General features: G+C 34.4%; 1 protein-coding gene across 1 annotated transcript in view; it reads right to left on the bottom strand.

Annotated features, from left to right (window-relative positions):
- LOC136038197 (uncharacterized) overlaps window positions 1-27,160 on the bottom strand; it is a 122,755-nt gene that overhangs the window by 28,533 nt on the left and 67,062 nt on the right. The window contains exons 5-8 of the mRNA XM_065721277.1: window positions 22,427-22,642; window positions 12,318-12,595; window positions 4,650-6,501; window positions 865-1,026 (exon numbers count right to left, since the gene is read on the bottom strand). Coding sequence (XP_065577349.1) covers window positions 865-1,026; window positions 4,650-6,501; window positions 12,318-12,595; window positions 22,427-22,642 — 2,508 coding nt within the window. The remainder of the gene's footprint in view (window positions 1-864; window positions 1,027-4,649; window positions 6,502-12,317; window positions 12,596-22,426; window positions 22,643-27,160) is intronic.

The following is a 27,160-nucleotide window of genomic DNA, read 5'->3' as shown; positions in this document are numbered from 1 at the left end:
TACTATACGTAAAATAAAATCTCTGGCACCTAAAGCCCTTGCATTATGAATAACTAAACCATTAAGAATGGTGGAAACTTCAAGCATAGCATTACTCCAACCTGGAGAATTACAGTCCCCAACCTTAAACAGCAAGAGAAATCAGTTTTTTTTTGCTTCATTTTTCTTGGTCCATTTTTTCCTTTTTTCCTAACGGTGTTGGCATTGAAGGAGTGGCCGTAAAATAATAGCAGAGGGCTCATTTGAACGGAAATCGCCATATTTACTGCAATTTTTAAGTAACGAAATAGATCGCACCAAAGCAACATGGCATTTTCTGCTTTTCGCCCCACAAAATATCCCTTTTTACCCAGAGAAAGCCAAAATGTCGAGGATTACAAATTCTATGATTAATTTTCGTCAATTCCTTTACCTTCAGCACTCATATTTTATGAATAGTTTCAATTTTTGGTGCGAAACACAAAGAAATTAATACAGGTGATAAAAAAGTTTATACATCTTTTGACTTCGCCTTATATTGAATCTCCTTGAATTCAAATTCCCATAACTTTCAAGAAACACATTAAAAGACAGAAATATTAGGAAAACATTATTTAGAAGCAGTTTAACGCATTATTTGAAGATCAGAAATCAGACGATATTTATGGTTCTTTTGTGAACTGAATGCGACTTTTGGAAATTGTCTGATCTACTAGTTTTTTCTTATTTCGTTAGCAAAAGTGAAACAACTTCAATAAATAGCCTGTAATACGAGTTTCGTAGGCAAAACGTGCCTATGCTGGAGCTCTTATCAGGGTATTTAGGAGGGACCTTACCCCTAGTGCTAAAATTTGGGCAATGGTAGCAGGACAAAAAAAAACTCACTGAACTCTCCAAGGTGTGTTCAGGACTTTTCAAAGCTGATTTTGTTGGTGTTCGACTAGAGTTCCATGTGGAAGGCACAAACGATTGGAGGTCTTCTTCCTTCTGTTCATCAAATTCGTCATCTTCAAAATGTTTTTCTTCATTTTCATTCTGTAGTGGCTCCTAAAATCAGATTAGACACCGTTATAGAAGAAACATGAAGACACAGAATAAGCATAGAGCATAGAAGAAACATATAACATAGACCACACATGAACACGAAACATAAAACATAACAAGAACATATAAAATATAACATAGAAAAAACACAGAAGACATATAAGAAAAATAGAACATAGACAAAAAATATAACATAGACCACATAAGAACATATAACACCGAATATGTAAAACAAACAAACATATAAGATATAACGAGAAACATATAAAATAGAAGACACATATAAAATTCGATTAGACGCAGTTATAGAAGAAGCATGTAACTTTAAAATTCAGCTGTCAACTTAGAGACTGAACATAACTATTTCTCATTTATACAATAGACATCCTTAATCAAGGGGTGCCCAACGGGGGGGGGGAGGGCAATTAACCCCAGGAGTTTTTGCCTCCCACCTCTCTAGATTTTTCATTGAAAAACAACTTTTCTTTGCTATTTTGGTTGAAAAAGATTTAAGAAAAAATCCTGATGTTATAAGTTTGTAGTTTTATTTTACTTATACTATTCTGTAACCAAAACTTTTTCTTTTCAAACCTGGCATCCCTTTCCAATGAACACGTGATTAATAATGTTCCAACTAGGGAATTTCTTCAGGGCCCTATCTTGGTTTTGGATTTGACCTGTTAAATTGTGTTTCAGCAGAAATAACCTTCAAAAAATCTTCTTTAGGCATTTACAATAATTATTTATTACAGAAAGGATAACTACCAAGGTTAGTTACACCACGACTATTTGAGACACGAATATCATTTAAGAGTAACAATTTTGCATGTTTAATTGACCCAATCAAATTTCATCTCTACGGAAGCAACCAATAACTGTAACATAACATTTTAAAATACAGAACATATCTATTATATATTTTTAAAATAATACAGATTATTTTAGTATCGCTTATTTAATATTTTTTCGTTTATTTAATCCTGTAGTTAATTTTTCTATAAAAAATACACCAAACTACTACTATTAACAACTCGCTGCAGCACCAAGCCCCCTGAGGCCAATAAGGCTGAGCATGTTCCTACTCCATCCCGATCTATTCAAAACTCCCCTCTTTACACACTCCAAGAAGTTCCAATTTCCATTAAGTCTTTGCTTATGACCTTGATTGTAGCCGTCTGTCATCATGTGCATTGCGCCTTCCCTGGGCGATTTTGTGTTTAATGTTTATTGTATATTTCGGATATCCCATTATCCCATATCCCATTCGGATATGCCCTGCTTTTCTTTCGGCCCTAGATGATTGGCCGAAAAAAAAAAGATCTTTGGCAAGCTGTCATCCTTCCTCCACGGAATGTTTCCTAGCCATCTCAAAATTTTTCTCATTATGACCCATAGAGACTACCTAAGAAGTCTCGCTTGCTTAATTGGCACAAAATTCTAAATCGAACGGTCGTCGTCTTGAGCCTGAAGAAGTCGGCCAACAAAGATCTTTATGTGAAATAGAACTTATTAGATGTAGGCCCTATCTAAGACCTATTTAAAAGCAAGCTGTGGTAAATCACGTTTTCTTTAATGTCATTCCTCTAGTTTTATCGGAAAATAACATTCACAGGAATAAGTTTGCAAATTTTTGTAGCCAGTTGCATGTTGAATAAGTTGAGTACCAAAAAGGTGGAGTGCGGACACCCAGATTTTCCTCAAAAAAATCTGAGAATTATACCCACATTAAGGGTGTATATGATTCTTTCGGAATTCGGAAATTTATTGAAAATATATTCTTTTTTGGACCAAAAACCACATTTTTTGAAAACAGTATTAATCCAAAAAAAAATTATTTTTTTATCATATAAGATACATTTTAATTCTTTTATTCTACAATTATTTAATCTAGTAAAAATCAATACAAGACAAAATCTGTATAAAAATGGAGGGATATTTTTATTTCTTCGTAAATCATTCATTCCAAAATTATTGTTTTGATATGCCTGCCCTGTTTTACCTTGCGACTGGGGAATCAAGTTGAAAATTTGTTGGAGAGGGGGGGGGGCAAGGACAACTAAAGTTCAAAATGCGTTATTTGTCCCTTTCTGCTTCCTGGTACATGGGCCAGGAAGGCCCAAAATGACAATTTGAAAGAAATTTCAAGATTTTTTCGTAACTTTTTGTATGAGGATTCCCTCGCCTAGATTCAATTCTTGCATCTCTTCTCTGTTAAAAATGTCAGTTTACCTCTGTTCCATTCGCAGCAAAGGTATTTATACCTTTATTCAAATACCTCTCCAATGGTTCCATTGTCCTAAAGTAAATTCTCACTTTCTATAACCCGTAAAGTCCTGCTTAAGAATAAAGTCTCGACCGAGGTATCGTATAAAAGAGGAGGGAGTGGAAATTTCTAAAAAGTTTCATATATGTAATTATTACTAGAAACAGAGCCCAAAGTATAAATGAAAACATAAACAAATTGTCAACAAAAATTATTGACATAACTCGTAATTCTACCAAAATCTTTGTTTCTCAGTTAGTCAACTGAATCAGAATAATCTTTTCTTTCTCTATATTTTCCAATGACTTAAATTTCTAGATAAGGCAGACAATAGAACTACCCCCTTCCCCCCCCCCCACTGCGTCTAAATATGTTTTGTCTAATATCATAGCTGAAATTGCTACACGAGCAAAATTTATTGTAGTTGATTGATTAAATTAAATTCCAGTTCTACAAAAAGGAGCCAATAATGGGAATTTTGTGTAGGCATATTCAAACACAGAGCTTATGAAACAAGAGGAAAAAATAATCATGTTATGATTATACTGTAATTATACACACTATAATAGAACATATATAATTATTATATATGCTATAATAATTATTGACTATTATAATGACTACAATTATTATAATATAATAATTGTCGAATTGTAACTATAGTAAATGCAAATAATAAGTAAATAAGTAATAATAAGTATAATAAGTAAATAAGTAAATTCAAATATATCACCAAAGAGGAAGTTTTGACCTAATGGGTAACTCAACCAGAACGGTATCTTAGCCTAGAGTTCTCCTTGTTTGCAATTTCTATATACTGTAAAATGTAAGGGAATTACTAAATAGTTTCTAGTCGATTGTTTTCGCATTGAACTTTATGAACAAAGTGAATTACTCTACACTACATGTCCCATATTAAACATTTATAGAGAGGCAAAAAATCTTATATGTGGTTTGTGTTAAAAAAAAAGTATGTTATAATTATACTGTAATTATACACACTATAATATAACATATATAATTATTATATATGCCACAATAATTATTGACTGTTCTGATAATGATTACAGTTATTATATTATAATAATTGACGAATTTTATCTATTGTAATTATGTTATAATTATAAACAACAATACATCTTTTTCTTTATAAATTTTTTAGTTGTTGTCTGCATTACAAAATTTGACAACTAAACAATCAATTTGTATCATGACCATTTCAGTCCAACTTTATATGATGTTACACCACTAAAGTGCACTTTTTAAACATATTATAAAAAACGGTTTATGATGGCCAACAGATTTTGATGTCACTGCAAACCTTTTTGATATTTTTTTTTTTAATTAAAAAATCAATACATACCTTCCAGATAAAGATGCCACCAGTGGATATACTACCATCTCCAGCAGTATCAAATTCATCATCAGTACTTGAAACATCACTTGTCCAATCCTTGCTTTCTGTGATATCATCACCACTTTCTGGTGAACAAGATCTCTCTTTTGAATTCAAAACTTCTTCCTCGCCACATTCTAACTCACCCAAACCTACGGTTTGGGTTTGCGCGCTGTGTTCTTGATTGTCATCATTTGCTTTAGAGGGTAATGCATCAGAGACAAGTATCATTTCGCCAAGAATCGTAGACTCACATTGAAGTAATAGCTCCTTTGCTGAAGAAACTTTAGATAAAATGTCGTTTGCATTCTTTTTATTTGACATAACTGCAGCCCACGTATTGTTCAAAACTGTGGAAATATCTTTAGCTTTTTGCTGCTCATTCTCAAAAGATTCGGAATCAGCGTGATCAAGTGATTGAGGTAAAGAGCCGGTAGTAAAAATTTCGTTACTAGAGAATTCTGGGATTATGGCCATACCTTCTGTAGGAATATTATCCGTCGACATTTTAGATGAAAATTCCCCATCCGTAATTTTTGTATTATCATCAGCATCTTTCTGGGACAAACTGATACTGAACTGCCTCTCTATAGTAGGCATTAGAGAGTAATTATTAATCGTATCATTACGGAGGCTAGGAGACGAAGGAGGTTTAGGATTTGATTCTAAATAACTTGTGTTAGAATTTTCTACTCCAGAATAGGTCTTTGGCAATGAAGAGACTTTCTTTAAAGAATCGGAGACAAAATCCTCCCCAACCTCTTTTAAATCATGATTTTGATTATAGCCGACCTCTTTAAGGCTGGACTCTGAAGACAGACTTTGAGATTCCTCTAAAATGGGGGTCAATAACGGTTTCCCTGCATTATAATTAATTTCAATCACGTGACTAGAACCTTCCATTTCACAAGATGGCAACACTTGTTCACAACTATCTTCACAACCTACATCATTCTCGACCTTAAAACTTAGTTCAGGGGCATTGCTAATCAGATCTAGAGTTTCACTACGTCTTTCGGGGGAAACTTCCAATAAATCTGGAATATCAATATCCTGCCTTGACATAGAAAGATTTATAGATGAGAAATCTTTTTGATCACTAATGTCATGATATGAGCCCTGAGGCGTACTTGTGAAAACATTGTCACGGACTGGGCTTTCAAAATAACTACTATTCAAAACTGTATCACTAGTATTGACGATGAATTTTAATGGACTAATTTTATCAGGAAATTCCTTATCTGGTAGAGGCTCTTTATCAGTAAAACTTAAGCTTTCAGATCCATTTTCAACATGAGTCAATCTCATTAAGTCAGTAACAGATCTAGATTTTTCACGTACGAGATTCTCAAATTCCCCACGCTCGGCACGCTCTTCCACTTCTAAATAACTTGGGGTCAAACTATTAAGCTGTTGAGTCTCTAAAGTAGTAGGGCCGAAGGGGTTACTTAAAACCGCTAATCCCAAATCAAACTTCGGCTTAATTTCTCCTTCTTCTAAATTAAGGGCTTGATCCAACGTCCTTAACGCTTCATTGACCTTTTCCGCATAGGCCAGATCATCATCACTAGCTACTCTTGCTTTCGAATGCTCAGCTTTTAAAGACTCTTCAAAATTAGGCATGCCAAAGAGGCTTTCATCGGCACTTGCGCTATCACTAAACGCTGAGAATTGACGTTGCAGTCTATCCCAGCGAGTGTCAAAATCAACATCAGATCTCATAGCAACTGCAAGAAGACCAGAAAGGTTCGCAATTATGTTTTCGACAGGTGGACGACAGTCTGGTTGTGCAGAAAAACATTGAAGCATCAGCTGATACCTGAACAAAAAAGAAGAGTTAGATGACAAACATATAACATTCGTAAATATATTGTATAATATCACTGGCAATATTTACCACAGCAACCAACAATAAGCACCCAAGTCCTAAAATTAGTCTCAATCAGGAATCCTTTTCACTATTTAAATTCACTAAAGGCGAAGATTTTCAAAAAGAGATGTTTATTCTTCAAAGCTCTCCACCAAAACAGGTAATTAGCCTTTTTTCAAAGCACACGCTAACGAACTACCAACCGAGGAAATGAATATCACAAACTGAAAATGGCTAAAAAAAACAAACAAAAACATCACAATGTCCTTCAACACAAGAGGATCATTATCTTGTCCTTCGAACGAATTCTGGATCTAGAGTAATTTCCAAATTCCTTTCACTCACTCGGTAAAAAGCTGTTATTCCTTCACTGTGTATTATCTTGTTTGGAATAGCCAGCCTAAACCAACTCAGAAAGTACCCGTATTTTGCACCTCAAAATGAAGTAACAGATTGCGAGTCTATACATTAGTCATCTGTTGATTGAACGATCAGAATTTATTTTAAAAACCCACAAGGAGAGGAGCCAATGGCATTTTGTGGATAGTACTTGAATCTCGACCGATAAAGTAAGCTGATGAAATCGAACGATATTTAGAACCACCTCTTTGAGGGATTTATTACATTAAAGTCATCTAATGCTTGAAAGATTGCATTTTAGAAGCCCAGAAAGAGAGGAGCCAATATCACTTTCTGGATAGCACTTGGATTTCGGAGTATAAAATCATCTGATGAAAGCAAACGTTATTTAGAACCAATTCTTTGAGGAACTCATTATATTAAAGTCATCTGATGCTTAACAGACCAGATCGTATTTTAAGAGTCCACAAAGAGAGGAGACATTAGCCGTTTGTGGATAAGATGTGGATTTGGAAGGATAAAGTCATTTGATGAGAGCAAACGGTATTGAAAACCATCTCTTTGAGGGAGTTATTACGTTAAACTCATCTGACGATTGACAAATCTTATCGTATTTTAAGAGCCCACAAATAGAGGAGCCGGTAGCACTTCGTGGATAGCACTTGGATTTGGAAAGATTGTATTTTAAGAGCCCAAAAAGAGAGGAGCTGATTGCACTTTGTGGATAGCACTTGGACTTGGAAGGAAAAAGTCATTTGACGAAAGTAAACGGTATTTAGAACCATCTCTTTGAGGGAGTTATTGCATATTGCACAGATCAGATCAAATTTTAAGTGCTCACAGAGAGAGGAATCGTTAGCACTTTGTGGATAGGACGTGGATTTGAAAGGATAAAATTATTTGATAAGAGCAAATGATATTTAGAACCATCTCTTTGAGGGAGTTATTACATTAAAGTCATATGATGCTTGACAGACCAGATCGTATTTTAAGAGTCCATAAAGAGAGGAGTCGTTAGCACTTTCTGGATAGGACACAGATTTGGAAGGATAAAGTCATTTGATGAGAGCAAAGGGTATTTAGAACCACCTCTTTGAGGGATTTACTTCATCAAAGTCATCTGATGATTGGCAGAATGTATTTCAAGAGTCCGCAAAGAGAGGAACCGTTAGCACTTCGCACATTGGACGTGGATTGGAAGGGTGAAGGCATCTGATGAAAGCGAACGGTATTTAGAACCATCGCTTTGAGAAATTTATTGCATCAAAGTCATCTGGTACTTGAAAAATTGCATTTTGGAAGCCCACAAAGAGAGGAGCCGATAGTACTTTGTGGATAACATTTAGGTTTGGAAGGATAAAGTCATCTGATGAAAGCAAATGGTATTTAGAACCATCTCTTTGAGAAAGTTATTACATTAGTCATCTGGTACTTGAAAGACTGCATTTTGGAAGCCCAAACAAAGAGGGGCCGTAAGCAATTTGTGGATAGGACGTGTATTTGGAAGGATATATTCATTTGATGAGAGCAATCAGTATTTAGAACCATCTCTTTGAGGGAGTTATTACATTAAGTCATCCGATGCTTGGCCGATCAGATCGAAATTTAAGAGCCCACGAAGAGAGGAGTCGTTAGCACTTTGTGGGTCGTGGATTTTGAAGGATAAATTCATTTGATGAGAGCAAACGGTATTTAGAACCATCTGTTTGAAGGAGTTATTACATTAGAGTGATATGATGCTTGGCAGATTGTATTTCACGAGTCCACAAACAGAGGAATCATTAACACTTCGTGCATTGGATGTGGATTAGGAAGGATTAAGTCATTTGATGAAAGCAAACGGTATTTAGAACCACCTCTTTGAGGGATTTATTCCGTTAAATACATTTGGTATTTGACAGACTTTATTTTAAAAGCCCGCAAAGGCAGGAGTCATAAGCACTATGTATATAGAACCAGGGTTTCAAAGCGTAAATTCATCTAAAGAAGTCAATGGTATTTAGAACCATCTCACTGATTGAAGTATTCCATAAAATCCATCTGATGTCTTCAAAGTCATCGGATGAGTATTTATATATCATCATATATATCACATCATGTATACCAGTAGCACATCAGGCACTCATTATGTGCTTAATAGTGTGACACATGTTTAGTATCTTTTTTTGAAATTTATCCCTTACAACAAAAATTTCGAGATTATTCATCATTTGCCGTAGCTTAGTTCAGTGAATATAAGGAGATCCAAAGACTAGAGCAAAGGAGGAGAAAATATTTAAATTAAGAAGACCAAAACAACCAAGTTACGGGTATCTGAAGAAATCTGGGGAAAACACAGGAAGCGTCAGATGATTGCCTCTCACCAAAGCATTGCACTCCCGGCCGAAGGAATTTAATATAGGTACCAGCGCAACGCAGACCATTGGTCAGAATGTGAAATTTCTTTTTTTAATTTTATTTAAAGCTCTTGAAAAGAATATGAACTCCTACATTTTTTATTACTTAATCTATAAATGGAAATAGAGAAACAAAAAGCAACTATAAATAAAGCAGTAGTCACGAAGAAATAAAGCATAAAAATGATTCGAACCATATTTTGGCCACAAAAAATCAAAAGACAATTTGGAAAAAAATAATTTTTGGTTATATTTGCTATATACAGTTATCGGCTCTTCTCCATCCATTGATGTTGTCAGCAAAATCACTAGATAACTTATTTGGTATTGTTGTCCGAAATGCTTCCAGGCGAAATTCATCAGTTGGTCATCTTGCAAATTGCATTGCATATCTCCTATCTGGCAACTTTTCAATTGACCATCGGTTTCCTGGCAACCATGTTACTTCAAGATAAAGTTAATCATAACAGTTTTTTTTTCTTCAGGAAATATAAATTGATTTTTAGACAGTTGAATTGCAAGAATGAGGGGGGGGGGGGGGGAGGCAGATTCTATTCTTAACCTGTGTCCAACCACCCTCCAGGGAAACATTGGGATGGAGGAAGTATATACAAGAAGATTAGATTTGTTGAGCTTAATTTTTTTTTCTAATATAACGCATCATTTCACAACTTCTGGAGAAAGCCTCCCTGATAATATTTAACTTGGAATAGACGCACCTCTGACTGAGGCTTCTCTTAAGATAGACCATAACTGTCAACTCTATCTAAATCTATTTAAGCAGAGTGAGAGACTAGAGCTCTATATAACTTATTCATTTTCCAATGATTCCCTACAATTCTCAATTTTTCTTCTAACTTAATCCCCCTCCATTTTATTCATGGGTATGTACAGAGAGGCCAATCCACGAAAAGATAGAAAAGGAGCAAGAATTTTTTCTTTGGATTTGTAGCGAAGATGCGAAAGAAAAGTATTTTCAAAGTCATAGGGGAAATTGCCCCCCCCCCTCCCAAAAAAAAAAAAAATTGACACTCTTGTGCATATACCTGTCTTTGTTCTAAGTCTAAGAATACGAAGATGTTAAAATCGAGCACAATAAAAATTACGCTCAGTCAAACCTTGTCTGGACGTTTCAATTTATTGCCTGATAAACCAATTACTGATTATCTTTAGCCGATTACCAACAATCGCCAATCAAAGTTTATTTTTATAACACATATACATATCTATTAAATGAACAGGAAAATCACTCGACTTCAGTCCTGCGATAAACAAAATTGAAATTAAAAAACAAAAAAATCTTATTTGTGTCGTGTTGTGTCATTTGTGTGAGTTGTGGACAATAAAGGTATCAATAAATCATTAAATTTGAATCATACTCAATGATAAGAATTGTTGAGATTATAGGAAAATAAAAAACACTCCATTCTTTCAGGGATGGTAATAACCCATATTTCCATTGCATTTGCCCAAAATAATTTACGAAGAGCAACCAAGACACAAAAAAACGCTCAAAAACCTAAAAACGTATCGAAACACTCTAAAACAAAAGATATTTTCACTAAATCAGTAGGTAGTGTCTAGTATTGAACATCAAAACAAAATATAGGAACGTTAGAACGAGCTACTAAAAGTGGAACGTTGTATCGACAATTGTCGACTCAAAGTCGCGATACTGAAACGTTGGAACGTATTGAAAAATAATTGAAACTTTCTATTGACGTCTTGTCACAGCCACAATATTAAATAAAAGCTTGTTGAAAGAAGCCAACGTTCAACGAAGCAGATCACCAACGTTCTAATGACGTTTCATAATAATACTGAATCGCTGTTATGTCAAAATCATAAAAAATTAAAAAAAAAATGTATTGTGAGAAATAATATCCAGGGGACAAAAGGCACGGTCCATGCAACGAGAATCTTAATTCCTACAAATTTTACAGCAGAAAACAACCCTTCCACATCGCGAAAACACATTAAAAATATAGGTCATAAGTCTATTTACTATCGTTCCACGATGCCCAACTAATTACTTAGACTTTTATAAGCAAATAAAACAGTGGCGGTTTTAAATAGAGTCCCTTTTTTATTTTTAAGAAAAACTTCAGAGAATTTTGCTTGCATTTAGTCTCTGATGTTCATCTGGAAAACAAACACTTATCAAAAATGCTTAAAGTGAAACTATTCAGTCCCCCCCCCCCCCTAAACAAGAGATTTGTCTTCCAAGTAGTTTTTGGTTTTAGGTATTCCTAGACTAGATGAGTAAATAAGAATCCAGATTCTGAAGCCAGATTCGGAAGACTCTGTCCATTCAGAGGAAGAAAAACCTATACAATGATTTTGCCCTATACCCCCATATCTACATGTGAGAATTCGCATTGCAGCGTCACTAGAGGTCCTTTCTGCACGATAGAATTTACCATCTTAACAAAAAACTTAGCCTTAAGGTGAATTCCTCCTCCTACCACAACTACTAATGCTACTATCAACTCACTGCAGCACCAAGTCACCTGAGGCCAGCACAGTTACGCAAGTTTCTATTTCAGAGCCAAATTATCATTACTTATACTCTCCTCATGACTAAATTATCTCATTACCGAATTATTCTTTATTTACTTCAGGTAAGGTGTGTTCCAGGACTCGATTATTCTTAACAATTTTCTTCCCGCGACTTAATTATGTCATGGCTCTCTAATGACTCAACTGTCCCATGATTGTCTAGTGACTCAATTATTCTCTCTTCATTTTATGTAGGGTATGTTCCAGAACTCAATCACCATCAATGATTAATAATAACTTGTTATTATTTTTAGCCTCACATGGCCAATTACAGAAAATTTTCCCCCAAAAATTATTATCATAGGGACAAGAAAACTACAAGGAACACAAAAAAAAAAAAAATAGAAGGAAAACCAAGATAAGAGAATCCAAATATAAAAGTGAGTTGTTCCAACATAATCTAAGATGTAACATTTCCCAAATTCAAACAGAAAGAAAAAAGAAACTCACAGCGTATCGTCTGACGGCTGCCTTTTCGGTCGATCCAAAACTATTTTTTGCGAAATTATCACACTTTCAATAACAGCTTCATCCGAATAAGAGTGAAAAGGCTGATTGCCAAGCTCAAATATTTCCCAAAAAATTACCCCCAAACTCCAAACATTGCCCTTTTCTGACGCTTTATATTCTGCAACTACAGTATCATGCCCCAACTCGGATACAAATACATCTTCAGGGGCTACCCATCGGACTGGCAACACAGCACCTCCTATTTCATAGTAATCTGCCTATAAGAAAAAAATAATAATTTTGCTGTGCATAAAGAGTTTCATACTTCAACTCCTTCATCGTTTTACTTTATCCATTTAAATTAACACTGGATATTAACGCTCAAATAATAGAAGAACTCGTAAAATTGGGTATATAAATAGCATATACAAAATATATAACTATCTGGTCATAGTATATGGCAAAAGAGAAAAAAGGATAAAAGACAAATTGCAAAATGTGCTAGGTACAATTATGCTACACAATATGAAGGAAGAATTGTTTTCTGACTTCAAACAGTCCAAACACTTTACCCCCCCCCTTTGTATACAAATATATAGCCCAAATTATATATTTTCTATCGATTCTGTCAATTCTCTTTGTCTTGTCCCACGCTAAGCTGAAAGGAATTAACAAAAAAGAAAAAGAAAAATAATGTTCTACAATTCGTCAATGAACGAACAATTTGGGTGGTAAGGGGTTTATCATACAAGTACCAAAAAAAAAACATTGTGCCGTTAAAGAATTCCATACTTCAACTACTTTACCGTTTTACTCAATTCACTTAAACTCACAAAAACTATTAGCCCTCAAGGGATAGGAGAGCTTGTCAAATTGGGTACATAAACAACAGAACATATCACAATATGCCTCGTCATAAAAATATGGAAAAAAAGAGAAAAAGACATGAAAAAAAGAAATGATGGGCAAGTAGGTCAGAGGGGGCTACCCTAATATGAGCACCCTAAGATAAACTCAAAATAAACAAAAAACTCTACCAATAAATTAATACTAAACTGATGTAGCATAGATTCGTCAGCTCTTCATGAAGAACTGATGAAGATTAAAAACAAATTTCATCTCTTCTAGTTCAAAAGTTGATCCTGCTGTAGGCCATTTTCTATTATTACTACTAAGAAAAGAAAAATCTAAAAAACCTGACACTTTTACAAATTTCAGGAGGCACGTTCATACCGTTTCTCTAATTTAAACCAACCTCATCAACTGCAATTTCAAATAAAGGAAAGGAAATCATTAAGTAAACTAAAATCACAGTACAGAAATGACTTGTAAAAGTACAAGGTACCGCCTTCGGATTCTGTTTTGAAGCTATAAACTTTTCGATTTGTGATTTCAGAAAATATTTTACAATGGGGCTAGAAAATCCTCGTAGTACTTTTCATCTTAAGTGCTCAGTCACCTTTGTACATTTAATTTTTAGTCTAGCTTTCAATTTGAAATGCTGCCAGGTTGCTAGCCAGCTTGGACTGAGCTTTATGCTCCATAGTAGAGTCATGGAACTAAACGTTTGATCAAACAACTTCAGATAAGTCTGAGATAAACTACAAATAATCCTTTCTGCTTTTTTTTTTTCAAGAACGCCAAAGATCAACGAATGGATAAAAATTATTAAATATGCGATTCGGCAAAGGAGAATTGCAAAATACAGGCAGTATGAGACCTATTACACTAATGTCCATTAAAATCTTCGAAAGAATTTTTCAGAGAATAACTATAGACATTCATATCAAAAACTAAAGTCTAAACTTTAAGAAAAAGTCTAAACTTTAAGTCTATTCATATCTAAGAACTGTAATTTCTAAACCCGAATTTGGGAACCGGATAACCGGTTCTGGATCAATTTTAAGTCTACTCAAACCTGAAAACCGTAATTTTGAAAGCTGGAGCTTCGAAACCAGAAAGCCGGTTCTGAATCCATTTTACGTCTACCGTGGTAGTTATGCAAATGAAAAAAAAAGAAAGAAAGAAAATTTTTCAATATTGTTATGTTATTTCCTTTAATTTCCAACGTTTTCCATTAGGCGTTTCCACTGAACATGGGTACCCGGAACTCCGGTTATGAATCCATCCAACTATTATCTGAAAACCGTAACTTTGGAAGCCAGAGCTTAAAAACAGAAAAACCGGTTTTGGATCCATTTTAAGTCTATTCATTCATGAAAATCGTAGTTTTAAAAACCGGAAAACTTGTTCTGGATACCGTGGTAGGTCCGAAAACGAAAAAAATAAGGTAGAAAAATTCTTGATACTGTTGAATTTTTTAAATATGATTTCTAGCATTTTCCATTAAGCTTAACAGTTTTCACTGAACTTGGGTTTTGGTTTTCCAGAAAACCGGAAAACCAGTTCTGGATGGTGGGATTAGAAACCGGAAAACCCTGAACTAAAACGCTACCTTTTTCACATAGAAGATCATCTTTGTTAAAGTGCCAACCCTATCATCCCTAGACTTGGAATGCTTAAGTCGAGCTCAACATCATGCTGTTGCAAAGCTAAAAGAGGAGGTTCAATCAGTGTTGCCAACTTGCACACTTTTCGTGTGAAATGCACTCTTTTCTTTCATTTCACTCTTTCACTCCACGGACGGGATTTCCACTCTTTTTGCCCATCATTTGCTCTTTGCACTCTTTCATAAAATGATGATAGAAAAAGTATGAGCGAAATAAACAAGAGCTCAAGTGGCACTTGTGACGAGGTCAGAAGAGCCAAGAGGCAAGAGCTCATATGGTACTTGTGACGAGGTCAGAACCTAAAATTAAACTCGGTACTAGAGTTTTTTCAAGATTCCCAGTTTCCAAGATTTCCGTTTCATCCCTCCCCCACCAATGTTCCCGGATCCAATCCAATCACCCATTCGTAAGATAAACATACCTCAGTTTTTCACGATTTCAAAATGACGTAGGGTACATTAGGACAACATGGGGTAGCCTAAAATTATAGTTTAAACATTTCTTGCTATCTTAAAAGCATTTGAGTTAGGTAGATGACACTTTCAGAAATGAATCCACGGCCAAAAATGTTGGAGTCAATAGAAAATGACAATGAAAAATGGGTAAATACTGAGCAGTTCATATTATTGACCTATGAAAAAAGTGAACACACCACTTGATGCCTTTTCTTGTGCTCTTTCCGAATATAATAATTGCTTTTGGCGCAAATTCACTTCACCCCGCCCCTATATATCGATTCAGGATATATATTTGCACATTGGGGGAGGGGGGAAAGTTCAAACTTACCTCTATAGTCAGAATTGCATCCTGAATCGGAATTTAACATTCATTTGCGCGAGAATAGCCTATTACTCAACAGGATGAATTTATCCCCTGACGTTTCTAGTGTAGGAAATATTCTTCTTCTTTTTTTTACATAAGAAGAGAGCTTAAACAAATATGTTATTGTTTAACTTGCCTATTTTTTAGACTTGCATACTGTCCATTGTGTGTCAGTTGTATTATAACCTTTATTGTTCTATAGAGCGTTATGAAGCTTACAGTTCTGCAATTTATTATTCAAACACTATGTTTACAAGAAATTAGGATATTCCATTTCTTAGGTATTTTGTAGCTTGTTAAATCGTTAGTTTTAAAATTTTGGACCGCCCCAAAGTCAATTTCTGCGTACCTTTCTTATTACAAGGTTAAACTTCTGCCTGTATGTCCTCATATTTACATATGTGAGGAGTTGTCTTCCTTAGATCGTCGTATCCTCCTAGTTTTTTTTTTTATTCTTTGATGTAGCATATGCTTGTATTTATGGAAAGTGTAGTTGATTACAACTTCAATCCTTGTAGCTGTAAAAACAGCTGGGAGTAAATTGTGATTTATTATTGTTTATGCGCAGGGAACTATTCTTTGAAGATATAATATAAAAAACTATTAACTTTACTATTGTTTATGAAATTCTGTGTAGTAGAACAATTTCGCGAGCTATTAAAGTGGTTTTCCTATAGTAGAAAATTTAAATTTGCACTTCTGTGTTGTAGGGATAAACAACCCAGAAAGACCTTTCTCCACCCATAAAGACCTCCAGAAACCCAGATAGGAACTATTCTTTGAAGATATAATATAAAAAATTCTTAACTGTACTGTTGTTTATGAAATTCTTTGAAGTAGAACAATTTCGCAAGCTATTGAAGTGGTTTTCCAATTGCAGAAAATTTAAATTTGCACTTCTGTGTTGTTGGGATAAAAACCGAAAAAGACCTTTTCTCCGATTACCTAAAATACCCCTTTCGCAGAACTTTTGTCTCATCCGTATTTATTTATATCTATTCATTCGCATTTATTCATTGCTCAAACTGAATGTACTGAAAGCAAAGCAGTACACGCCAAACAAGCAGCTATCCACTTTCTGTGAATGTTCCAGAAAACTATTCGTTTCATTTAAAAACTGGACTTAAATTTACAAAAAAAGAAAAGAAGGAAAAAATCCAGTAGAGGAAGAAGTAGAATTATTTTTTGTGACTAAGAGTTTGCGTGACTAAGTATACGGTACTTGACTTGACTACAGTGAAGTCAGCTACAGTTCACGACTAGTTACTTGGACCTTTTATATTCCTTTCAAAACATTGGGATAAAATGGAGACAAAACTTTATCTAAACATTTGATGAAGTCAACTATAGTTCAGTTAAAGATCCAAGCAAACAAAATAAACACCTGCAAATTTCAAGCAGAGGATTACCTTTCAAGCTAAAAGGAAAATAATGATAATCATTATCTAGCCCATTATTTCGATGTTGATTTAAGAAGGGACCCTTCCTAACTTTATTTTAAATACATTTGAAAAATTAAAAGGTAGTACATTTATTGATCGTAGGAGAATTGATAATTATTTGTAAATAACGAAAGAATGGTCGGAATAGTTAAAAGGGTTGCGCGCGCGGCGGCAGTCGCCCGCTCGCAGCTTTTTTTACTTGCACTCTTTTTCGAAAACTTGTACTCTTTTTAGGCCTTGATTTGCACTCTTTTTTTTTACGTCGGCAGTTGGCAACCCTGGATTAAATACATATAAGTGTGTTGACAGTTCTAGACTCAGGCCCCTTTCACGCTAAGTGCTAATTTAAAAAAGGGGTTAAAGGTGGAAAAACATTATTGCATAAAACTTCATTAAAGTTTTATTAATCTTTAATTCTATTAAATTAATATTTAATATATGTATTTTGTTTATATATATGTAATATATGTACTATATATGTATTTTGTTAATAAATGTATTTTGTTTTCATTAAAGCACTAATTATGATGTGGCCTTGAGAAGGCATTGGGTTATCAGCCCTGCTCATGTTGATTTTTGCTAGTTTTGAGTTTGAATCGGCTATTTATTGTAATTTCTGTTCGTTTTGAGTCTCATTTATTCATTGATAGTGATTTGTGGTAGCTTTACGCTTGGAAGATTATTTGTTCAAACCATGTTAAAGCTAATTCTCTTACATCTATATGGGAAAGTCATCTTTGCTTGCAGAAGGAGATTGTGATGCTATTCTCTCTACTATATTCCCACCAACTGATGCAAAAAAAGAAGCGAGGGAATTTTTTACAAAAGTCTGATCTTCCACAGTATTTTCATTCAAAACCAGTTTAGTAAAAAGATTGGGAATACAGGAGGCTGATCTAATCACCAATTAATAATTTCCCAAAGTTTTCCTCATGTCTTTCCTGGTTTCGCTAAACATCGGAGCATAATGCGTGGTTTTTGACTTTCAAAGGCGTGAAGGGGCAGTTGCCCTCTGATCACTTTGACTCTTAAAAGGGCATTAGAAATTCCTATTTTTCAGTCAAATGAACCCCCTCCAAAGTTTATACGACTAAATTTTCCATGAAAACCTTATATACCCTGGGGGCATATCTTAAAACCCTTGTACTTTTACAACACATGATTTCTGGATCTTTCAGCTAAGTTAACAAATTCACCATATTAAAATATTGATTGGACATGTTTGGGGAAAAAATAGGTGTGGAGGGCTTGTTGCACTCTAATCGCTTTCGAATATTTTAAAAAGGGTACCAGCCTTTTCAATTTCCAATCGAATGAGCTCTTTTCGATGCTTTCTACGACAACAAATGACCATTTCAAAATTTCTATCAGATACATTTCAGGAAATTAGGACGTATAGGGGAGGGTATCTGCCCTCCGACCACTTTGACTCTTAGAAAGGCTATATAAATATTGATTATTAATCCAATGAGCGCCCTCTAAAAATTATACGACCATCCTTTACATAAAAACCTTATATGCGCACAGCGCATAGCTTCCAATCCTTGCCCTGAGGGCTGTGGGGGGAGTGTCATCCTCAAAGACATAGTTTCTGAACCTTTCAACTACGCTGAACAAAATGGCTATCTCAAATCTTGATTGGATGTGTTTGGGGAAATGATGGGCGTGGGGGGTTAGTGGCTGGTACACTTACACTTACATATATATATATATACTAGCTGTTGGGGTGGCGCTTCGCGCCACCCCAACACCTAGTTAGTGGGGGCACTTCGCACCCCCCAAGCCCCCACCGCACGCGTAAGTCGTTACGCGGCATATTAGTTACGCGCCATTGTAGTTGTGTCCCTATGTCCCACCTGTGAATATATATATATATATATATATATATATATATATATATATGTTTTTAACTACGTAGAACTTGCGAATATACAACATTCTTCGCTGTCCCATTGTCTGTGCATATAAATAGATTGTCAGGTTTACCGACTCTTGAACATGCAACATATAATGGTCCATGGGAAAACAATCCGTATTCAGATCTATACCTCATGATTCTAATGATTGCCCCTGAGCTTTGTTGATGGTGATTGCTAATCGACCATTCCCTGTGCCGCCGTCGTTATTTATATATCCCCCTGTGCCCCCCGGCGTCCCCGTTGTAGTTGTGTCCCTGTGTCCCGGTCGTCATTTATATTCCCTGTGTCCCAGTCGTCATTTGTGTCCCGGTGTCCCAGTTTGTGATTTCTCTTTGAGTGTCCCGGGCGTCATTTATATTCTTTGTGTCCCGGTCATCATTTGAGTCCCGGTGTCCCGGTCTGTATATACATTCCTTTTTGAATTGGTCTTTTTTTTAGTTTTTAGTTTTTTACCTCTTTTTAGTTATTTTAGTTATACCTCATGATTCTAATGATTGCCCTTGAGCTTATATATCCCCCTGTGCCCCCCGGCGTCCCCGTTGTAGTTGTGTCCCTGTGTCCCGGTCGTCATTTGTATCCCGGAGTCCCGATCTGTATATAGGCTACATTCGTTTTTGAAATGGTATATGATGAAATAAATTTTTGTATTTTTCCCTTTTTTTTCTTTATAGTTTTTTTTTGTTTTTACTTTTTTTAGTTTTTTTTCTTTTTTCTTTTTAGTTTTTTTTTCTTTTTATTTTTTTTAGTTTTGCTTTTCTCCTTTATTTTTCTTTTTTTTTTTTCCTTTTTTTCTTTTTTTTTCTTTTTTAGTTTTTTTTAGTTTTTTAGCTTTTTTAGTTTTTTATTAGTTTTTAGTTTTTTTTTCTTTTTAGTTTTTTTGTAGTTTTTACCTTTTTTTAGTTTTTTCTTTACTTATGTCTTGGTCGTCATTTATACTCCCTGTGTCCCGGTCGTCATTTGTGTCCCGGTGCTTTGTTGATGGTGATTGCTAATCGAACATTCCTTGTGTCCCGGTCCCTTCCTCTTTGAGTGTCCCGGTCGTCATTTATATTCCCTACCAGCTGTTGGGGTGGCGCTTCGCACCACCCCAACACCTAGTTGGTGGGGCGCTTCGCGCCCCCCCCCCCCAAGCCCCCCGCGCGCGTAAGTCGTTACGCGCCATTGTAGTTGCGTCCCTGTGTCCCACCTGTGAATAGATATATATATATATATATATATATATATATATATATATATATACATATATATATATATATATATATATATATATATATATATGTATATATATATATATATATATATATATATATATATATATATATATATATATATATATATATATATATATGTTTTTAACTACGTAAAACATGCGATTATACAACATTCTTCGCTGTCCCATTGTCTGTGCATATAAATAGTTTGTCAGGTTTAATGACTCTTGAACATGCAACATATAATTGTCCATGGGAAAAACAATCAGTATTCAGATCTATACCTCATTATTCTAATGATGTGTCCCTGTGTCCCGATCGCCTTTTATATTCCCTGTGTCCCGGTATCCTAGTTTATAATTTCTCCCAACACCTTGTTGGTGGGGGCGCTTCGCCCCCACCAACTACTACGTAAAACTACGTTTAACTACGTAAAACTTGCGAATATACAACATTCTTCGCTGTCCCATTGTCTGTGCAAATAAATAGATTGTCAGGTTTACCGACTCTTGAACATGCAACAAATAATTGTCCATGGGAAAACAATCCGTATTCAGATCTATACCTCATGATTCTAATGATTACCCTTGAGCTTTGTTGATGGTGATTGCTAATTGACCATTCCCTGTGTCGCCATCGTCATTTATATATCCCCCTGTGCCCCCCGGCGTCCCCGTTGTAGTTGTGTCCCTGTGTCCCGGTCCGTCATTTATATTCCCTGTGTCCCGGTCGTCATTTGTGTCCCGGTGTCCCAGTCTGTGATTTCTCTTTGAGTGTCCCGGGCGTAATTTATATTCCTTGTGTCCCGGTGTCCCAGTCTGTATATACGTTCGTTTTTGAGACTTGGTCTTTTTTTTTTAGTTTTTATTTTTTTTCCTTTTTTTTAGTTTTTTTAGTTATACCTCATGATTCTAATGATTGCCCTTGAGCTTATATATCCCCCTGTGCCCCCCGGCGTCCCCGTTGTAGTTGTGTCCCGGTAGTCATTTATATCCCGGTGTCCCGATCTGTATATACATTCGTTTTTGAAATGGTATATGATGAAATAAATTTTTGTATTTTTCCACTTTTTTTCTTTTTAGTTTTTTTTTTTGGTTTTTACTTTTTTACTATTTTATTTTACTTATTTTACTTTAGTTTTTTTAGTTTTTTCTTTTTAATTTTTTTTTATTTTATTTGTTTTTAGTTTTGTTTTTCTCTTTTTTTTCTTTTTTTTTCCTTTTTTATTTTTTTTATTTTTTAGTTTTTTTTAGTTTTTTAGCTTTTTTAGTTTTTTTATTAGTTTTTAGTTTTTTTTTCTTTTTAGTTTTTTTGTAGTTTTTACCTTTTTTTTAGTTTTTTTTTCTTATGTCCATTGTCTGTGCATATAAATAGATTGTCAGGTTTAATGACTCTTGAACATGCAACATATAATTGTCCATGGGAAAAACAATCCGTATTCAGATCTATACCTCATTATTCTAATGATGTGTCCCTGTGTCCCGGTCGTCATTTATATTCCCTGTGTCCCGGTCGTCGTTTGTGTCCCGGTATCCCAGTTTGTAATTACTCTTTGAGTGTCCCGTTCGTCATTTATATTCCCTGTGTCCCGGTCGTAATTTGTGTCCCGGTCTGTAATTTCTATTCAAACAATCCTTGTGTCACGGTCGTCATTTATATTCCCTGTGTCCCGGTCGTGATTTGTGTCCGGGTGTCCCAGTCTGTAATTTCTCTTTGAGGTTCCCGGTCGTCATTTATATTCCCTGTGTCCCGGTCGTCATTTGTGTCCCGGTATGTAATTTCATCAGTTGACAAACATGACGTCAGTCGACAAACAACTTCATGACGCATACAGCTCAATCCTTAAAATGACGTCAGTCGACAAACATGACGTCAGTCGACACACAAACATGACGTCACTCGACAGACACACACACACACAGACAACTTATTTTTATATATATAGAAGATATATATATATATATACATATATATATATATATATATATATATATATATATATATATATATATATATATATATATATATATATATATATATATATATATATATATATATATATATATATATATATGGTTGTGTAAGCTAACACTTAACCATTTCACACAATCAGATTTAATTTTCAATGTCTCGTTTCTTTAATATCCAGTTCAGAATTCAATGAATTTCAGAAGGTAAAAGAATTCAACAAACAGAATAGCCTACCTTGTGCAATTCCTGAGAGATTCCATAATCACCAATCACAACAGTTCCTTTTGAGGTAACAAGACAATTCCTAGCAGCAAAATCTGGATGAATCATTCCTTTATTATGGATAGCATATATTCCATTTGAAACATCAAGGGACATTTTCATTAGGGCACTCACAGTTGGAATGTAGCCAATTTTCTGCTGATCCAATAAGTATGACTTCAAATCTCCCTGGAACAATATTAGGGCATGAACAGTAAGTACAAGGACAAGCAGGGCTGGTTAGTAAGTAGACTCTTGCGGTATCATATAACCTCTCCAAAGACACTGAAAGCATCAGATGTTGCCTCCAAATTCAAATTTTAGCTTATTAAACCAACAGTGCTTTACTATCAGTCTATATATTAATATATTATTAATAGCCTCTAGTCTTGTTAAATTTAAATTTTAAATTTAATCTATTATTACCCCTGAACAGTGTTATCACCCTAGCTGTTCTAAGGTATTTGGGAAAAGCACTTTGTTCAAACGACATATTTACAAGTTTAATTAAAGGAGCAATTACTGCCGAAAGAACGTACTTAGTAGCTTTTGTTGGGATATAATCACTTAAATATCCCACTCTTGTTATCAGGTCAAGACGACAAGTAACTCCTTGATGAAAAAGATTGCTGCAATGAAAAGCAGACTTCGGGAAAGAAGACTTTTCATGGATACTTCGGAAAAAAGGCCCCTTTTGGGAGATTTATCAATATATCTTACCCAGAATTTCTAACCTAAACATGAAACGAAAATCAGACACATAGTACAAATTCGATTCATCAAAAGGGGTTAAACGGCGTTTTGTTACCCCCTTATACAAGTAAGTCAAAGGATTTCATATTTAATAAATAGAGAATACACACAAAAAAATATCCATAGAAAATATTCTCTATCTAATAAATAGAGAATATACTAACGGAACATACACGAGGTATATATATATATATATATATATATAACTTTCCTTGCGGTAGTAGGGATTGAACCTCGGTACCGGTTATTCCCGAGCGTTGTTTGAATCATTCCGCCGTTACAAAGTGATCAGCTAGAATATTTAGATTATTTATTATATGGATACGAAAGACAATGAACTCATATCTGAGAACAAATTCAATATATAATGCACTCAAAAAGCAAATATTCAAGTATTTACACTGTTCCTTCGATGGCAGTGGGATCTTATAACTAATCTAATCTCTAACTAATCTTACTTAGTACTAAACTCAAATATATAAGTATCATTAAGTTTAGTGTGACCCGTCAAAAGCATGCCTAAGAAAATTTGCCTGATTTTTAAAAAAGGTAGAAAACATCCCCAAAAATCAAAGGAGTCTTAATGAAAATCAATGAATCAGAGAGCACTACTGTAGAAGTTTCAACATTAAAATTTAAAAAGAACAGAAAGTGCTCCATATAAAAGGGGGTTACCCCCTCCTATATACCTCGCTCTTTACACTAACGGTAGTCTTTTTCTCGCGATTCTTTATTCGTTTAATTGGTACAGCATACATTTTAAAATGCTATATAACTTTAGCGTGAAGAGGGAGGCATTGTGGAGGAGGCAACCTCCCTCATATAAGCCTGCTTGATTTAAGGTTTAGTGACTCTCAGACTCTCAGTTGAAAGACCTTATTTTTAATTTAGTATATATATATATATATCAAACAGTTCGTGGTGAGAAAATTTGCCATATTTTCAAAAAAGGAGGTAACACCCTTTAAAATTAAAAAATCTGAATGAAAATCCCGCCATCAGATTCAGCGTATTAGAGAACTCTACTGTCGAGGTTTCAAGCTCCTATCTGCGAAAATGTGGAATTCTGTATTTTTTTGCCAGAAAAAACATCACGGATGCGTGTTTATTTTTTGTTTTATTTTATTTTTCAAGGGCAACCATATCGACCCAGTGGTCCTAGAATGTCGCGAGATAGCTCATTCAAACAGAAATCAAAGTTCAACTAGCCTTTTTAAGTAACCAAAAAATTGGAGGGCAACTAGGCCCCCTCCTATACTCATTTTTTCCCAAAGTCATCGGATCAAGATTTTGAGATAACAATTTTGTTCAGCATAGTCGAAAAATCTAATAACTATGTCCTTGAGGACGACTTAATCCCCTAGAGTCCCCGGGGGAAGGGCTGCAAGTTACGAATTTTGCCTATTGTTTAGATATAGCATTGGTTATTGGGAAGTATACAGACATTTTCAGGGGGATTTTCTAGTGGTGGTAGTGAGGGAGAGGGGGTTAACATTGGAGGATCATTCCATCGAGGAATTTGTCATGGGGGAAGAGAATTTCCATGAAGGGGGCGTTGAATTTTCCGACAATATATAAAAAATCAATGATAAGTTAAATAAAAAAACAATTTTTTCAACTCAAAGTAAGGAGCAAGATTAAAACTTAAAACGAACAGAAATTATTAGGCATATGAGGGGGTTCATCCCCTTATCGATGCATCATTCTTTACACTAAAGTATTTTTAGTAATTTCAAAAGACGTATTTATTCTAATTAAACGGCCTTTGTGATTCAGGGGTCATAAGGGGGCGAGCCCCCTCATATACGTAACAAAAATATACGAATATATAAGTTCGTTACTTAAGTTAATTCGTAAGTTACGTATATTTATTACTAATAAAAACGTTCATAAATAAAATTAGAAGTTCTAGTGGCTTTTATGAGTAACCAATAAAATTGGAGGGCAATTAGGCCCCCTCCTCCACACCTTTTTCCTCAAAATCGCCTAATCAAAACTTTAAGAAAGCCATTTAACCTAAATATGTAAAATTAATATGCATAAATAGTCAATAATTTTGACTCTTTCTTACAACTCTACTTTTTAAAACAACAAAAAACTTTAGCGTAAACAGCGGGGCGATGAGGATGGGACAGCCCCTTTAATTTACAGAATAATTTCTGTTCGGTTTCAATTTTAATGTTGCTCCTTAATTTCAGTAAAAAACTTCTTTTTTTTATTATGTATGTATATATCTATATATATATATATATATATATATATATATATATATATATATATATATATATATATATATATATATATATATATACTAGCTGTTGGGGTGGCGCTTCGCGCCACCCCAACACCTAGTTGGTGGGGGCGCTTCGCGCCCCCCCAAGCCCCCCCGCGCGCGTAAGTCGTTACGCGCCATATTAGTTACGCGCCATTGTAGTTGTGTCCCTATGTCCCACCTGTGAATATAGATATATATATATATATATATATATATATATATATATATATATATATATATATATATATATATATATATATATATATATATATATATATATATATATATATATATATATATATATATATATATATATATATATATATATATATATATATATATATATATATATATATATGTTTTTAACTACGTAAAACTTGCGAATATACAACATTCTTTGCTGTCCCATTGTCTGTGCATATAAATAGATTGTCAGGTTTACCGACTCTTGAACATGCAACATATAATGGTCCATGGGAAAACAATCCGTATTCAGATCTATACCTCATGATTCTAATGATTGCCCTTGAGCTTTGTTGATGGTGATTGCTAATCGACCATTCCCTGAGTCGCCATCGTCATTTATATATCCCCCTGTGCACCCCGGCGTCCCCTTTGTAGTTATGTCCCTGTGTCCCGGTCGTCATTTATATTCCCTGTGTCCCGGTCGTCATTTGTGTCCCGGTGTTCCAGTCTGTGATTTCTCTTTGAGTGTCCCGGGCGTCATTTATATCCCCCTGTGCCCCCCGGCGTCCCCATTGTAGTTGTGTCCCTGTGTCCCGGTCGTCATTTATATTCCCTGTGTCCCGGTCGTCATTTGTATCCCGGTGTCCCGGTCTGTATATACATTCGTTTTTTAGTTTTCTTTTTCTCCTTTATTTTATTCCTTTTTTCTTTTTTTTTCTTTTTTAGTTTATTTAGATTTTTAGATTTTTTAGTTTTTTTATTAGTTTTTAGTTTTTTTGTAGTTTTTACCATTTTTTTAGTTTTTTTAGTTTTTTTTTTTTACTTATGTCCTGGTCGTCATTTATACTCCCTGTGTCCCGGTCGTCATTTGTGTCTCGGTGCTTTGTTGATTGCTAATTTATATTATATTTATATTTATATTTTTTATATTTATTAATATTTTTTTAGTTTTCTTTTTCTCTTATTTTTCAGTTTTTTCCTTTTTTTTAGTTTTTTCTTTTTTAGTTTTTAGTTTTTTTTTGTTTTTTTAGTTTTTTTAGTTTTTTAGCTTTTTTAGTTTTTTTATTAGTTTTTAGTTTTTTTTTAGTTTTTGCCTTTTTTTAGTTTTTTCAGTTTTTTTTTAGTTTTTAGTTTTTTACCTTTTTTTAGTTTTTTTTTAGTTTTTTAGCTTTTTTAGTTTTTTTTTCTTTTTAGTTTTTTTGTAGTTTTTACCTTTTTTAGTTTTTTTTCTTCTTTTGTATTAGTGTGAAATAATTCAGACGTCATATGCGGACAAACACGACGTCACTCGACAGACAGACAGACAGACATAACCCACAAACAACTTATTTTTATATATATTTATTCATATTTTTTTAGTTTTCTTTTTCTCTTTTATTTTTCAGTTTTTTCCTTTTTTTTAGTTTTTTTCTTTTTTAGTTTTTAGTTTTTTTTAGTTTTTTACCTTTTTTTTAGTTTTTTTTAGTTTTTTAGCTTTTTTAATTTTTTTATTA

This window comes from Artemia franciscana, chromosome 17 (genome assembly GCF_032884065.1).
Source record: "Artemia franciscana chromosome 17, ASM3288406v1, whole genome shotgun sequence".
NCBI lineage: Eukaryota > Metazoa > Arthropoda > Branchiopoda > Anostraca > Artemiidae > Artemia > Artemia franciscana.
The sequence above is the reverse complement of the archived record's forward strand: the minus strand, read 5'-3'. Positions and strand labels throughout refer to the sequence as shown.